The 16,311-nt window shown below is 32.2% G+C and overlaps 1 protein-coding gene across 2 annotated transcripts in view; it reads left to right on the plus strand.

The window, feature by feature from the left end:
* SYCP1 (synaptonemal complex protein 1) overlaps positions 1-16,311 on the plus strand; it is a 183,178-nt gene that overhangs the window by 104,105 nt on the left and 62,762 nt on the right. For both annotated transcript variants that reach the window (XM_060086663.1, XM_060086670.1), the window contains exons 20-22: positions 2,352-2,433; positions 8,421-8,483; positions 8,654-8,716. In XM_060086663.1, the coding sequence (XP_059942646.1) occupies positions 2,352-2,433; positions 8,421-8,483; positions 8,654-8,716 (208 nt within the window). The remainder of the gene's footprint in view (positions 1-2,351; positions 2,434-8,420; positions 8,484-8,653; positions 8,717-16,311) is intronic.

Here is a 16,311-nt window from a genome sequence, read left to right on the forward strand (position 1 = left end):
AATATTTAATATTTATTTAAGAAAGTATACTAGTCATATGCCAAAAAATTTAGAAGAGATATTTAAAAAATTTAATATTACTTTAAGCATTATCTATGTTTCTAGTTGTTTTCACAATCATCTATTTTAATGCTTGTATGCCAGTCAGTCAAGTGGATATAACAATATTTTAATTTGGATATTTACATTTTCCAGTTTTTCACTATCATAAAGAATACTGTAGTAAACATTTTGGGACATAGAGATTTTTTTCTTATAGGATAAATTTCCAGTGTGAATTTATTGAGTCATAGGAATAATTATTTCAATTACTTTTTATAGACCAATGGTTTCTAATAGGTTTTATCAGTTGTAAACCATGAAATACAACCAATATTTTATGAAAACGCTGGTTCCAAATGTTTTAATTACTTTTGGATATTATCATTAATTTATTTGATAATTTAACAGGTAGAAACAACTCATAGTTCTTATGATTTATAATTTTCATGTTTGGGGTAAGCTTTGGAATTTTTCATGTGTGTTTGCTAGAGTTTCTTCTTTGTAAATTGCTTATACCTCTTGCCCACTAATATTTTGATATCTCGATTATTTTCTTACTCATTTATTTAAGCTTTAAAAAACATATTAATCCTTTATCTTATTTTATTTAAAACACATATTTCCCCTAACCTGTTGTTTTCCTTTCACTTTGGGTAATTATTTTGTTATACAGAAGTTTTTTAAAAAAAATTTCGTATTAAATCTCTTTCCTTTTTCCCATTGCTTTTATACTTACAAATCTTTTTCCTGCCTGCAATCAAATATTAATATTTTCTTTAGTTACTTTAAAAACTGATATATTTAAAAATCAATATATTGATATTTGGTTTATCTTTTTCTTTTTCAAATAATGAAAAACATTTCAAGGTATCAATTTACTTTCTAACACTACTGTAGATCTGTGACCTGGTTTTTGATATGCAGTGTTTTCATGTTTATTATTTTCTAAATAATCTGTTTTTGTATTTTAAGTTTCCTTTTAATCCATTAGCAATTTAGACGATTTCCAAATATTTGGGGGCTCTTGTTTGTACTCACATTCTGATGTATTAAGTTTTGATTTGTTTGATTAAAGAATGTGGTCATTAAAACTTAGCTATTGTAAATTATTTGATATTTCCTTAGACCTAATATATCTCCCTCATAGGACTGTCTGGGCATTACATGAGGAAATGTGAATAAAGTGCTGAGCACAGTGCCTGGCACTTAACCGTTTTCCATATTTGGAAAGTCATATTTTACTATGCTTCTAAAGATTACTTTTGTCCTTTATGCTTACTTTTCTTCTTCAGAAGTAACTGTTATCTATAGATTAAATCTGTGATTAAGCCGCTGTACATTTTGGGGATAAAAAGTGAAGATATTTTTTAGGGAAAGGCTGCTTTTAATTTAAGAGAATTCAAGTTGTTTGGATAATATCTTTTTGTACATCTGCCTACTCTATGGACTTATAGAACTGTAAATAAAAATATATTTAGGAAAAGTAAGAATATGCCAATTAAAAATTTTAAACTCAGTTGAAGAGTAAACATCCTAGATTCAGTTCTTACAAGGCCAAGTTATTCCATGTGATTTAATACTATTCCATGCATTTATATTAGACCCAGTAACATATCAGTTGTAGTAACAAGAGAGTGTACAATTATAAATAGCTTTAAATATCCTTCTGAGACAAAACACCATTGTTTTCATATGCAACAGACAGATTTTAAATTGAAAAAAGTTTGAAAGGATAATACATGCATGTGGTGTAAAAATCAAAAGGACAAAGGGGCATGGGGAAAGAAAACTGTTTTGCTTGCCTTTTGTCTTCCTGATATCCAGTTTCCCTCCCCAGAGGTACCATGGTTTCTTGTGTAAGTTTCCAGAGATAATCTGTATGTATATAAGGATACAGGTATATGCAAATATCTCAGTCATGTAGTTCTTCTTTAAAATCACTGGTATGTATGTCCCTAATTTATCTGTACAACATTATGACTATGTCTTAGAATGATGACTAATTTATGACTAAGAAAACAGTAAAGTGAAATCTTGACTTAAATAAGAAATAAGTTTTCCTATCTAGGAGTTTCTTTTTTTATGGAAAAATGGCTATAAAGATCTAAGTAATTTCAAAATAAATGTATAAATTAATTTAAATGTAGGAGTAGAATTGTGCTTATTGACATTAATGCATGAAAAATTATCAAACAAAATGGAAATATAAACCAACAAAAAATTAAATAGTCGACCATTTTAGGAATTCCAGAAAGGAGTAAAATGAAAATATAGATTTTATTACAATGTCACTCTTCCATTTCTTTAAGGAATGAACTGGAATCTGTGAAAGAAGAACTAAAACAGAAAGGAGATGAAGTTAAATGTAAATTGGACAAGAGTGAAGAAAAGGTATGTTGTATTTAATAAAAGGTTCTATCACAAATTTTAAATCATAAAAGCAATACCACGTGTCAAAAAATGTATACTATTGTATAAATAATTAGTGGGCCAAGGGCTGTTGTAGGCTATTGACCTTAAAAATAGGGGCCACGTTGGGTTATTTTGCTTATGTGGTTTATATCTAGAGGAAATTGTGGCATGATTCTAAATTTCTTTAAATAGTGAGCATTTATAAATGTTGATTTATATTTTAGGCTAAATAAAAGGCTCATGCTTTAGTAATATGAAGTATACTGATAAATTGATTAATAAATTTGTGTTGTGGATTGGTGGAAATGATTTCAAAGAGTTGAGATAGGAATAAGGCTTTTAGGGAAGATTATTCACGGAAGTGGAGTAGTATAAAGTATGTGACGTGATTATAGTATATAACATACATAGAGGGAGAAAAGGGTGCCAAAATAGATTGTGTTGACCAACCTAGATTGTGAAAGCCTTGACTGTGTTTTTTCATTCATTCCACAAATATTATTGACTACCTACGATGTGCCAGGCACTGTTCTGGGTGCTAAGTTTGGTTTTAATTTGTTTTGGTGGACAATAGTGATCCAATTAAGTTTTTTCATTAGACAAGTAACATTTTTAATTTTTAAGAATGGAATAGGGAGTAGTGAAAGGCACTGGAATAAGTTGGAAGGCTATAAAAAATAGTCTTGAAAGCTCTGAAAAAAATCTTAGAGAAGACTCTGGCCTAGTTTAGCTCACTTATACCTGAGCCATTCATTGCAATTAGAATAATCTGTCTAAGCCTGAGCTGCATTGCCATCCTTGGAGACATATCAGTCCCCATCAAGCTTTATGAACTAAGCAGGATTACTGTGAAATTTACACTGAAAGAGTCTTTCCAAGAAAGGATGCTGGCCAGATCAAAACATAGGTCTTCTACGTAATTGCTGTTGGAGCCCATGGAAAGGGCATCTATCTAAACTTGAGTCAGGACAAGCTTCCTGGAAGAAGCAACATTCATTTTGAAACCTCTGATTAATAGGAATTAGTGGAAGGCAGAGGTGTGGGCACAAGTATATCAGGGAGAAGAGTATTCCAAGTTACAAACACACACACACACATACACACATACACATACACACATTGTATATGAAGTATGAGAGAGTCCGTCATATTTAAGCAACTAGACAAAGTTTATTTTGGCTGAAAGGTGGAGTTTAAGATAGTGGTGAAAGTGGAGAGAGGAGGGAAAGATGAGAGGTGAGGAGATGAGAGTGGAGAGATGAAGATGGGGAAAAATAAGGGTAAATCATTTAAGGCCACATAGCTATATTTAGGAGTTTGAGGTTATTGAAGAGTTTTCACCTGAGAAGTGTCATAATTTTATTTATACGTTGGAGAGTTCTAAGACTATTGGAATAGTCTAAGGATGAGATGAACTATATTTTTAAGGGCTTGTAATGAACCAGGAACATTCTAGATTATGTATGTTATCTTAAACTGGAAGTCATTTTTGTTCTCATTTTATGAATTAGAAGGGCCTTCAAAAGGTAAAAACTTGAAAAGCTACATGACTAAGAAGTGGTAGAGCTGCCTTTCTAACATTCATTAGACTATATCACATTTTTTCTCAAAAAGCTATTTTTTCTTTGAGTTTCATATTTATTAGTTAAATTCAACCCGAAAAAAATGAATTTAATCTCCTAAAGACTTGGTATGTAATTCACTGCTTAAAAATTTGTATCAGAGGCTGCTTCAAAACACTAATTTTGTTGGTGTAGGGAAAAACATGAATTTTTTTGTTTAATGTAAAATAAAAATCTTCCACTAAGAACTTAAATTAATTTTACCAAAGTAGAAAATATTAATGATGAGTTAAGGAAAAAAAAATGAAATGCAAGACAAATTGATAGCATGTTTCAGCTTTCCATGGTTGGATTTCAATTTACCTATTGAAACAGTTTCCTGGAAAGAATTCAAATTGCAAATATTTCTTGGATATTTTGCCTGACATTGAAATTCATTACACTCTTCTTTTATTCCAATCCACTACGTTAGTTCAGACATTTATTATTTCATACGTAGTTTATCTGAGCCTTTGTTTTCTCATATCTAAAGTGGGGATAATGATACCTACTTTTCTATATCATTGGATTGTTACAAAGTTCAGTTTAACAAATGTTTGTGAAAGACATATTTAACAGATTATAAACATTTATATATAGTTTAAAAAAACTCAGTATAAACTGGGAAAGCTAATAAAATATTGTAAAGCACTACTACGTTAAGAATAATGCACATTGACGTATAGACACAAAAAGAATTTCTTTTTTAAAAAAGGTTACTGAACTAAACTGGGAGAGCTGATAAATGTTTTTGTAGAAATATAAGACTAAGCTTTATAATTCCATATCTAAAAGATACTCAGAAAATAGAAATTCTGTTAGCATTTTTTAAAAATCTGATGTCAAATAATGTTTTTTAGGCTCGAAGCATTGGATGTGAAGTTGTAAAAAAAGATAAACAAATGAAGATATTAGAAAACAAGGTATTATCAAATGTGAAAAATATTTAGGAATAGACACTTTGTAACAAAATATGTATGGCTAGATTCTTTAGGGCCAACCTTTACATTGTCCTGTACAAAGAAATCTCAATTCCACTTTGAAGGCTTTCAGGAATAGTATAGGATTTTTTTTTAACATCTTTATTGGAGTATAATTGCTTTACAATGGTGTGTTAGTTTCTGCTTTATAACAAAGTGAATCAGCTATACATATACATATATCCCCATATTTCCTCCCTCTTGTGTCTCCCTCCCACCCTCCCTATCCCACCCCTCTAGGTGGTCACAAAGCACCGAGCTGATTGCCCTGTGCTATGTGGCCGCTTCCTACTAGCTATCTATTTTACATTTGGTAGTATATATAAGTCCATGCCACTCTCTCACTTTGTCCCAGCTTACCCTTCCCCCTCCCCGAGGAATAGTATAGGATTTTTACTACAGGTTTCTTTGAAGAGGCTCTGGGATTAGGAGATTTTGCATAATGCTCCAAAGAGCAAAGCTTCATTAAACTGCTCTTTAGCTATCTCTTCCCTTTCCCCAAATTTCATCCTCTTAGCAGCTGCATTTGTTGTGGATATCTTTAGAGTGGTAAGATGCTTTTAAAAATCACTCTTAGATATCTCTCCAATTCTTATAATCAAGGGAGCTGCAGAAAAATTTCTGCTTTCTTTATGTGAAATGTTTTTACTGCCTGGCTGGTAATACCAATTCACTTTTCCCTTCTCTGCCCTTCACCACACACTTGTCTTAAACTTGACTTTCTGTATAGTGAGTCAGTGAGTAGTCCTTTGGAAAGCATAGTTCACTTTCTGAAGCTCTGACCTCTAATAATTACACTATTTTCTTCTACCTAGAATTTTGGTGAATAAAATTCTTTGATTTTTTGTACATGAATTATTTGACTTAAAAATAACTGTAATAGTTTAAAATCTTTTCAAGAATTTCTGGGTATTCCACCAAATATATTAATTAGTCCTAAATTTGGATATTATTTAAATTTAAAAGGATTGAAAACTTAAGTTACTTTAATTTTCCTTAGTTTATTCAGAAATAAGGGACAGTGAGATGGGCCAGTCAAAATGACAGAGTTGATAGATCTGATGTCATTATCCTTTTAGTAAAATATACATATTTTTTGAACTGTCATAATTACAGTTATAAAGATGGTTTTTATGATATGTAGTAAAGTCAGTTATAAAGATAGTTTTTTAGGAAAAACTGAGTAGCAGAAAAATATGATCATCAATATTAACTCTCAAGGGAATAAGTTTATTTATTTATTTATTTATTTATTTAATGTCCATGCCACTCTCTCGCTTTGTCACAGCTTACCCTTCCCCCTCCCCATATCCTCAAGTTCATTCTCTAGTAGGTCTGTGTCTTTATTCCTGTCTTACCCCTAGGTTCTTCATGACATTTTTTTCCCTTAAATTCCACATATATGTGTTAGCATATGGTATTTGTCTTTCTCTTTCTGACTTACTTCACTCTGTATGACAGACTCTAGGTCCATCCACCTCATTACAAATAGCTCAATTTTGTTTCTTTTTATGGCTGAGTAATATTCCATTGTATATATGTGCCACATCTTCTTTATCCATTCATCCGATGATGGACACTTAGGTTGTTTCCATCTCCTGGCTATTGTAAATAGAGCTGCAATGAACATTGTGGTACATGACTCTTTTTGAATTATGGTTTTCTCAGGGTCAAGGGAATAAGTTTTGATGGTCTGAAGAATGGAGAAATACATAAAACATGTGCTTTTTGGGGCAAAGTTAATAATCTGGTGATACTTCAAACTGATATTTTAAAAATTTGTTCAGCATTCATGTGGTAAGGCCAAGAAGTAAACTATTTTCCTGTCTATTGAGTTTTAAATTTTAATTACATTTTTTATTACTGAAGTTTTAATTAGTTCTTTAAAAAATCTGCTCAATTGTCTTTTATGGTCTCTCATTTCTTTTTCATAGTTTCAAGTCTTTAATTTTAAAAAATATTTAATATATTTTAATATCATATTCTTTGTCTGATAATATCAATATCTGAATCTTTTTCAGGTCTGATTTTGCTCTTTGTTCTTTTTGCTGACTTTTTATTCTTTGAGCCTTATTTATGTTTTTTGATTCCTTGGTTTTTCACCTGTGGTAATTCTTTGAGGCTTGTGTTGAAATTGGTATCCTCCCAGAAAGATTTTCTTGGGGACACTACTAATGAGGAGCCCATTTTAAAGTAAATTCTCCATTTGAAGTTTTTTGAGATTATAGAGATAGCATGAATCCAGCTCTAAATGACCGCCTCGCTCTCCTCCCCAGTATAAGGCCACTTCGTGGCTACAAATTTTCAGGACAGTTTTCATACCATTTACTTAGTGCCAGGGTCAAGACAGACAAGTTTCCTTACTGTACCCTTCAGTGTGGCAGATTTATTTCTTGTTTACACTTTCACTGACTAGGTAGTCCTTTGAGTTTGTGACTTTATGCAGGGTTCTCTTATTGGATTCTCTACCTTTAGTGAGCTCTGAGTTTTATCTCCTATCTCTTTTACCCTAGGTAGGTTCAGCAGATACCCATAGGCCAAATGCTGCCTTTCATGCTAGCCCCAAACCTACTATTACTACACTTTAAAGTTGTAATTTCAAGTAGGCAGATTCCTTATTTTTTAGACATTTACTTTGAAATTATTTTTATCAGGAAATTTGTTCAGAGTATCTAGGTGATTTTTCTGTCAAAAATGGAAGTCTTTGATTTTTTTAATAAATAAAAATTGTATACACAAATAGTTTCACCTAATATGTTTATACCTGCCAAATGGCATGATAATGAGTAAAATGTTTCTCACTTTTCTATGGCTTTTCTTCTTCAGTTTTCTTTTGAGTTTTCTGAAATAGACCATTGAGGGTGATGGTGCACATTAAAATTTAGATAAAATAAATCACTTGTAAACCTAAGTATCATACCTTATTCAGTTTCAGAATAGTTGCTGACTATGACTACATATGAGTGTTTCAAGAAAAATATTTAACACAGCATTTTGTGCTAATCGTGGATATTAAAATTTTTTCCCGTTGGATTTTCTTTCTACTTTGATGGAAATTAGAACAGCTTATATATCTGTGATGTTTTAGGACCCTTTAGGAATCTGTGCTGCTTTTATGGCACTCCATATATTTCTTGGGCTAGTACCTCTTCATCCACTTCTACATGTGTTCTTTAAGTAGATTAAGACATTTTAAGATTTTCAAATTTGTACTGAGATAATCTATTAAAATTTGTACTTCTTCACATAATTTTTGACATTAATGGAATTATTTAATGACGTGATTTTTGAAGTGATCTCTATGCTAATATTTTGGTTAGTTTGAAATTATTTATTTTGACTGGAATATTGAACAAAATATTTTAAATTTCTCTTGATTTTTTAGTGTAACAATTTAAGGAAACAAGTTGAAAATAAAAGCAAGATTATTGAAGAACTCCAGCAGGAGGTATGTACTGATTCTCAAAATAAAACTATTAAAAAAAAATCTATGTTTTCACTACAGTTTTAGAGAATAATGCTTTCCTTTACGTTAGTAATTTTAGTCTAAGTCAGTAACAGTGCAAGTTTGAATCACTTTGATATTAAACATAATTCTTTATTTTTAACTTTTAACAGAATAAGGCCTTAAAAAAAAAGAATACGGCAGAAAGCAAGCAACTGAATGTTTATGAGATAAAGGTATTTGGAATCCTTATTTTTGTTTTAAAAATACTAACACATAGATGAGAATTTAGGAATTTTAAGCCCTTTATTTGTAGCAATTATTTTCAATCATTATATTTTGAGATTGTGGGGATCAATCCTTTTAGTTGTAGTAGAGTGCACATCTTTGGTTTATCTATGTTAAAATCATCTAAGCATCTTAGAATATATGTACATGTGTGTATATATATGTCTTCATATTCCTTACCCATACATTGAAAATTGAGCTTGAGTAGGTTTAGGGTGGAGCCTTGGACTTGTTAGTCTGGATAAAAAAGTCAAGGCCACACTATATGCTCCCTGCAAGAGACACACTTTATTAAATATAAAGATAAAAGGAAGTTGAAGTAAAAATATGGAAAAAGATATGTCATATACTATACAAACAGTAAGCATAGAAAAGCTGGAATGACAATTTTTATAACACATAAAATAGTTTGAAATACAAGGAGTATTATCAGAGATCCTAAGGGGCATTTGATAATGATAAAGGTATCAGTTCATCAGGAAGATATAACAGTCATGAAAGTATTTGTTCTTAATAGCAGAGCTTCAATATATGTGAAGTAAAAACTTAAAAAACTAAAATGAGAAATAGATAATTTCATTATTATATTTGGGGCTTGTAATAGCCCTCTTTCATCAATTGATGCAACTAGAAGAAAATTGGTAAGAATATACAAAATTTGAACAACACTATTAACTACCTTGACTTAATTGACATTTGTAGAACATTATAGCTACAACTGTAAATTCTTTTGAAGTGCACATAGGTTGTTTACCAAGATAGACCATATGCTGGGCCATACATTTAAAAATATTAAAGTCTTATAGAGTATATTCTCTCACTACAACAGAATTAAATTACAAATAAGTAACCATAGGATATCTGGAAAAGCCTAAATACTTGGAAATTAAGCATTATACTAGTAAATAACTCATGGACCAAAGAAGAAATCACAAGGAAATTTAGAAATTATTTTAAATGGAATGATCATAGAAATACAATATGCCAAAATTTGTGGGATGCAACTGAAGCAGTTCTTGTAGGGAAATTTATAAATAATGTTTATTTTAGAAAAGGAGAAATGACCTAGGTTTTCATCCAGATACTGAAAAGAGGTGAGCAAATGAAACCCATAGAAAGTAGACCAAAGGAAATAATAAAAATGAAAAGAGAGATCAAAGAAATAAGAAAGACAAAGACAAAAATTAATGAAATCAAAAGTTGATTCTTTGAAAATATTAATAAAATTGACAAGCCCCTAGCAGGGTTGATTACAAAAGGAGAGAAAGTAAAATTCACTGAAGGCAGGAATAAAATAGGACATTACCATATAGATACTGTAAATATTAAAAGGATAACAAAGGAATGTCATGGACAACATTATATCAATAAATTTGAAACTTAGATGAAATGGGCAAATTTCTTTTTTTTTAAATTTAATTAAATTTTACTTTTTTATACAGCAGATTCTTATTAGTTATCAATTTTATACATATTAGCATACATATGTATCTCCCAATTCTTCCCACCGCCACCACCACCCCCACCCCCGCTTTTCCCCCTTCCTGTCCATACGTTTGTTCTCTACATCTGTGTCTCTGTTTCAGCTTTGCAAACCAGCTCATCTGTGCCATTTTTTCTAGATTCCACATATATGCGTTAATATACGATATTTGTTTTTCTCTTTCTGACTTACTTCACTCTGTATGACAGTCTTTAGGTCCATCCACGTCTTTGCAAATGACCCAATTTCGTTCCTTTTTATGGCTGAGTAATATTCCATTGTATATATGGGCAAATTTCTTGGAAAACCTAACTTCCTAAAAACTGACACAAGATGAAACAGTACATCTGAAGAGGCATATATCAGGGAAATTGAATTTGTCATCAAAAATCTCCTAGAGAAGAGATATACCATGTTCTTGGATTGGAAGGATCAATATTGTGAAAATGACTATGCTACCCAAAGCAATCTACAGATTCAGTGCAATCCCTATCAAACTACCAATGGCATTTTTCACCGAACTAGAAGAAAAAAATCTTAAAATTTGTATAAAGACACAAAAGACCGTGAATAACCAAAGCAATCTTGAGAAAGAAAAATGGAGCTGGAGGAATCAGACGCCCTGACTTCAGACTGTACTACAAAGCTATAGTAATCAAGACAATGTAGCACTGGAACAAAAACAGAAATATAGATCAATGGAACAGGATAGAAAGCCCAGAGATAAACCCACGCACCTATGGTCAACTAATCTATGACAAAGGAGGCAAGGATATACAATGGGGGAAAGACAGTCTCTTCAATAAGTGGTGCTGGGAAAACTGGACAGCTACATGTAAAAGAATGAAATTAGAACACTCCCTAACACCATACACAAAAATAAACTCAAAATGGATTAAAGACCTATATGTAAGACCGGACACTATAAAACACTTAGAGGAAAACATAGGCAGAACACTCTATGACATAAATCACAGCAAGATCTTTTCTAACCCACCTCCTAGAGTAATGGAAATAAAAACAAAAATAATCAATGGGTCCTAATGAAACTTAAAAGCTTTTGCACAGCAAAGGAAACTATAAACAAGACAAAAAGACAGCCCTCAGAATGGGAGAAAATATTTGCAAACAAATCAACAGACAAAGGATTAATCTCCAAAATATATAAACAGTTCATGCAGCTCAATATCAAAAAAACAAACAGCCCAATCAAAAAATGGGCAGGAGATCTAAATAGACATTTCTCCAAAGAAGACATACAGATGGCTAAAAGCATATGAAAAGATGCCCAACATCACTAATTATCAGAGAAATGCAAATCATACCTACCATGAGATATCACCTCACACCAGTCAGAATGGCCATCATCAAAAAAATCTACAAACAAATGCTGGAGAGGGTGTGGAGAAAAGGGAACCCTCTTACATTGTTTGTTGGAATGTAAATTGATACAGCCACTATGGAGAACAGTATGGAAGTTCCTAGAAAAACTAAAAATAGAACTACCATGTGACCCAGCAATCCCACTACTGGGCATATACCCAGAGAAAACTATAATTCAGAAAGACACATGCACCCCAGTGTTCATTGCAGCACTATTTACAATAACAAGGTCATGGAAGCAACCTAAGTGCCCACTGACAGACGAATGGATAAAGATGTGGTACATATATGCAATGGAATATTACTTATCCATAAAAAGGAACGAAATTGGGTCATTTGTAGAGATGTGGTTGCACCTAAAGACTGTCATACAGAGTGAAACAAGTCAGAAAGAGAAAAACAAATATCATATATTAACAAATATTTGTGGAATCCAGAAAAATGGTACAGATGAACCGGTTTGCAGGGCAGAAATAGAGACAGATGTAGAGAACAAACGTATGGACACCAAGGGGGGAAGTGGTGGGTGGTGGTGTGGTGGGATGAATTGAGAGATTGGGATTGACATATATACACCAATATGTATAAAATAGATAACTAATAAGAAACTGCTGTATAAAAAAATTAAATAAAATTCAAAAAAAAATCTAGAGAAAATCCTGATCTGGAAGTTCTCAGGTGAATTCTAACACACACTTCAGGAAGAAATAATGCCAGTGTTCTACAAATTCTTTCAAGAAATAGAAGAGGGGAAACAATTCCCAACTAGTTGTTTGATACAAAATCGTGATAAAGATATTACAAGAAAAAAAATTACAGACCAGTATCCTTTATAGAGACATAAAACGCTTAACAAAATACCAGTAAATATAATCTAGCAATATATTAAAACCATATTACATTGAATAAGTGGGGGTTTTTGAAATTAGGTTAAGTTAGGTTTAAAATTTGAAACTATCAGTGTAATTTACTGTATCAAGTGATTAACTAAAAAAATATAATCAGCTCAATGATTGCAGAGAAACATTTGACAAAATTCAGCACTCATTCTTGATAAAAAATTTTCAACAAAACTAGGTATAAAAGGAGACTTTATCAGTCTAATACAGAATACCTATAAAATACCTAGAGCTAGCATCATACTTAATGATGAAAGACTGAATACTTTCTCTTTAGTATCAAGAACAGTGTCTGCTCTTACTACCCCATTCAACGTTGTACTGGAGGTTCTAGCTAGTACATTAAGGCAAGAAAAAGGAATAAAGTTATATAGATTGTAAAACAATATGTAAAACTGTTTCTTCTTAAGCGATGTGATGGTCTACACTGAAAATTCTAAGGTTTCTACACTGAAAATTCTAAGGTTTCTACAAAGTCACTAGTTTACTAGTAAGTGAACTGGCAATATTCATAAAAATATTATAAATTAGACTTCATCAAAATCTGAAAGATCTGCATATCAAAAGGTATCATTAAGAAAATAGGCGGGTTTCCCTGGTGGCGCAGTGGTTGAGAGTCCGCCTGCCGATGCAGGGAACACGGGTTCGTGCCCCGGTCCGGGAAGATCCCACATGCCGTGGAGTGGCTAGGCCCGTGAGCCATGGCCTCTGAGCCTACGCGTCCAGAGCCTGTGCTCCGCGACGGGAGAGGCTACAACAGTGATAGGCCCGTGTACCGCAAAAAAAAAAAAAAAAAAAAAAGAAAATAGGCAAAGTACAAAGAAGACGAAAATACTGACAAAAATATTTGTTTGACAAATAACATATATCCAGAATATATAAAGAACTCTTAAAACTCAACACTAAAAGACAAATATTCCAATTCAAAATTGGCAAAAGACAACTACAAACAACCTGGATTGGAAATGGACAAAGGACTTGAATAAATATTTCTCCACAGAAGATGTATAAATGGTATATAGATACATGAAAAGATCTTCAACATCACTATTCATTAGGAAAATGCAAATCAAAACCACAGTGAGATGCCACCTCACATCCATTAGGATGGGTACTATTAAAGAAAAAAAAGAACATAACAAATGTTTGTGAAATTGTAGAGAAATTGGAATCCTTGTACGCTGTTGGTGGGATGTCAAATGGTGCCATTGCTATGGAAAGCAGTCTGGTGGCTACTCAAAAATTAAAAATTGAATTAACATATGATCTGGTAATTCCACTCTGTGTATATACCTAAAGAATTGAAAGTAGGATCTGAAAGAAATATGTATACACTCGTGTTTTTAGCAGCACTATTCACAATAGCTGAAAGGTAGAAGCAACTCAACATTCACTGACTAATGAGTAGACAAACAATATGTGGTATATACGTACAATGAAATTTTACCCAGCCTTAAGAAAGAAGGAAATTCTGATATATGCTACAGCATGAATAAACCTTGGGGACATAAGCTAAGTGAAAGAAGCCAGTCACAAAAAGACAAATATTATTCTACTTATGTGAGGTATCTAGAGTTGTCAAATTTATGGGCTAGAGAGTGGTGGTTGTCAGGGACTGTGGGAGGGGGGTAGTGGGGAATTATATAATAGGTATAGAGTTTCAGTTTTATGAGATAAAGAGTTCTGGGGATTGGTTGCATAACCATGTAAATGAACTGTATGATTTAGAAAGGTTACAATGGTAAATTTTATGTTATGGCTATTTTACCATAATAAAAATTAAAAAGTGGGCAAAGACTTGAATAGACACTTCACAAAGGAAATATACTAATGACTGATTAGCTCATGAAGAAATATTTAACACTATTAGTTACAGAAATAAAAATAAAATCACAATGGGATATCATTACACCCCTAAGCAGGACTAGCCACATAATATGTAGGGCTCAGTGCAAAATGAAAAGATGGGGCACCTAGTTCAAGTATTCTTAAAAAATTCAAAATAGGCTGGAAACTAATCAGAGAGCATTGTATGACTACATAGGTCTCACACCTACCTATAAGAATGGTTGAAATTTTATTGATTCATCTGTTGATGGACATTTAGGTTGCTTCTATATCTTGACTATTGTAAATAATGCTACAGGGAACATAGGGGTACATATATATTTCGAATTAGTGTTTTTGTTTTCCTCAGAGAAACACCCAGAAATGGAATTGCTGCATCATAGGGTAGTGTTCTTTTTTAATTTTCTGGGGAATTTCCATACTGTTTTCCATAGTGGCTGTACGAATTTATATTTCTACTGACAGTGCATGAGGGTTCCCTTTTCTCCACATCCTCATCAATGCTTGTTATTTGTTGTCTTTGAGGATAGTCATTCTGACAGGTGTGAGGTAATATCTCATTGTGGTTTAAAAAATTTTTATTTGAGTATAGTTGATTAACAATGTTTTAGTTTCACATGTACAGCAAAGTAAATCAGTAATATATGTATATATAGCATACTGTATTGTGTGTGTGTATATATATATATATATATATATATATATATATATATATATATATATATATATATATATATATATATATATATATAATGGTTGTACCAATTTACATTTTACCAATTTACATTCCAACCAACAGTGTAGGAGGGTTCCCTTTTCTCCACAACCTCTTCAGCATTTGTTTGTTGTTTGTAGATTTTTTTGAGGATGGCCATTCTGACAGGTGTGAGGTGATACCTCATGGTAGTTTTTATTTGCATTTCTCTAGTAATAAGTGATGTTGACCATCTTTTCATGTGCTTTTGGCCATCTTTATATCTTCTTTGGAGAAATGTCTATTTAGATCTTCTGCCCAGTTTTTGATTGGATTGTTTGTTTTTTTAATATTGGGCTGTGTGAGCTGTTTGTATATTTTGGAGATTAATCCCTTGTCAGTCATTTTGCTTGCAAATATTTTTCCTGTTCTGTGGGTTGTCTTTCCATTTTGTTTATGGCTTCCTTTGCTGTTCAAAGCTTTTAAGTTTAGTTAGGTCCCATTTGTTTATTTTTATTTTAGTTACTCTAGGAGGTGGATCCAAAAAGATATTGCTACAATTATGTCAGAGAGTGTTCTGCCTATGTTTTCCTCTAAGAGTTTTATAGTATCCGGCCTTACATTTAGGTCTTTAATCCATTTTTAGTATATTTTTGTGTATGGTGTTAGGGAGTGTTCTAATTTCATTCTTTCTCATAAAGCTGTCCAGTTTTCCCAGCACTGGTTATTGAAGAGGCTGTCTTTTCTTCATTGTATATTCTTGCCTCCTTTGTCATAGATCAGTTCACCATAGGTGCGTGAGTTTATCTCTGGAGTTTCTATCCTGTTGCATTGAGCTATATTTTTGTTTTTGTGCCAATATTATACTGTTTTGATTATTGTAGCTTTGTATTGTCTGAAGTCAGGGCGTCTGATTCCTCCAGCTCCATTTTTCTTTCTCAAGATTGCTTTGACTATTTGGGATCTTTTATGTTTCCATACAAAAAAAAATTTTTTTTGGTTCTATTTCTGTAAAAAAGGCCATTGGTAATTTGCTGGGGTTGCACTGAGTCTGTAGATTGACTTGGGTAGTATAGTCATTTTGACAACATTGATTCTTCCAATCCAAGCACGTGGTATATTTCTCCATCTGTTTGTGTTATCTTTGATTTCTTTCATCAGCATCTTATAGCTTTCAGAGTACAGGTCTTTTGCCTCCTTAGGTAGGTTTATTCCTAGGTATTGTATTCTTTTTGA

Source organism: Mesoplodon densirostris, chromosome 2 (genome assembly GCF_025265405.1).
Source record: "Mesoplodon densirostris isolate mMesDen1 chromosome 2, mMesDen1 primary haplotype, whole genome shotgun sequence".
Classification (NCBI taxonomy): Eukaryota; Metazoa; Chordata; class Mammalia; order Artiodactyla; family Ziphiidae; genus Mesoplodon; species Mesoplodon densirostris.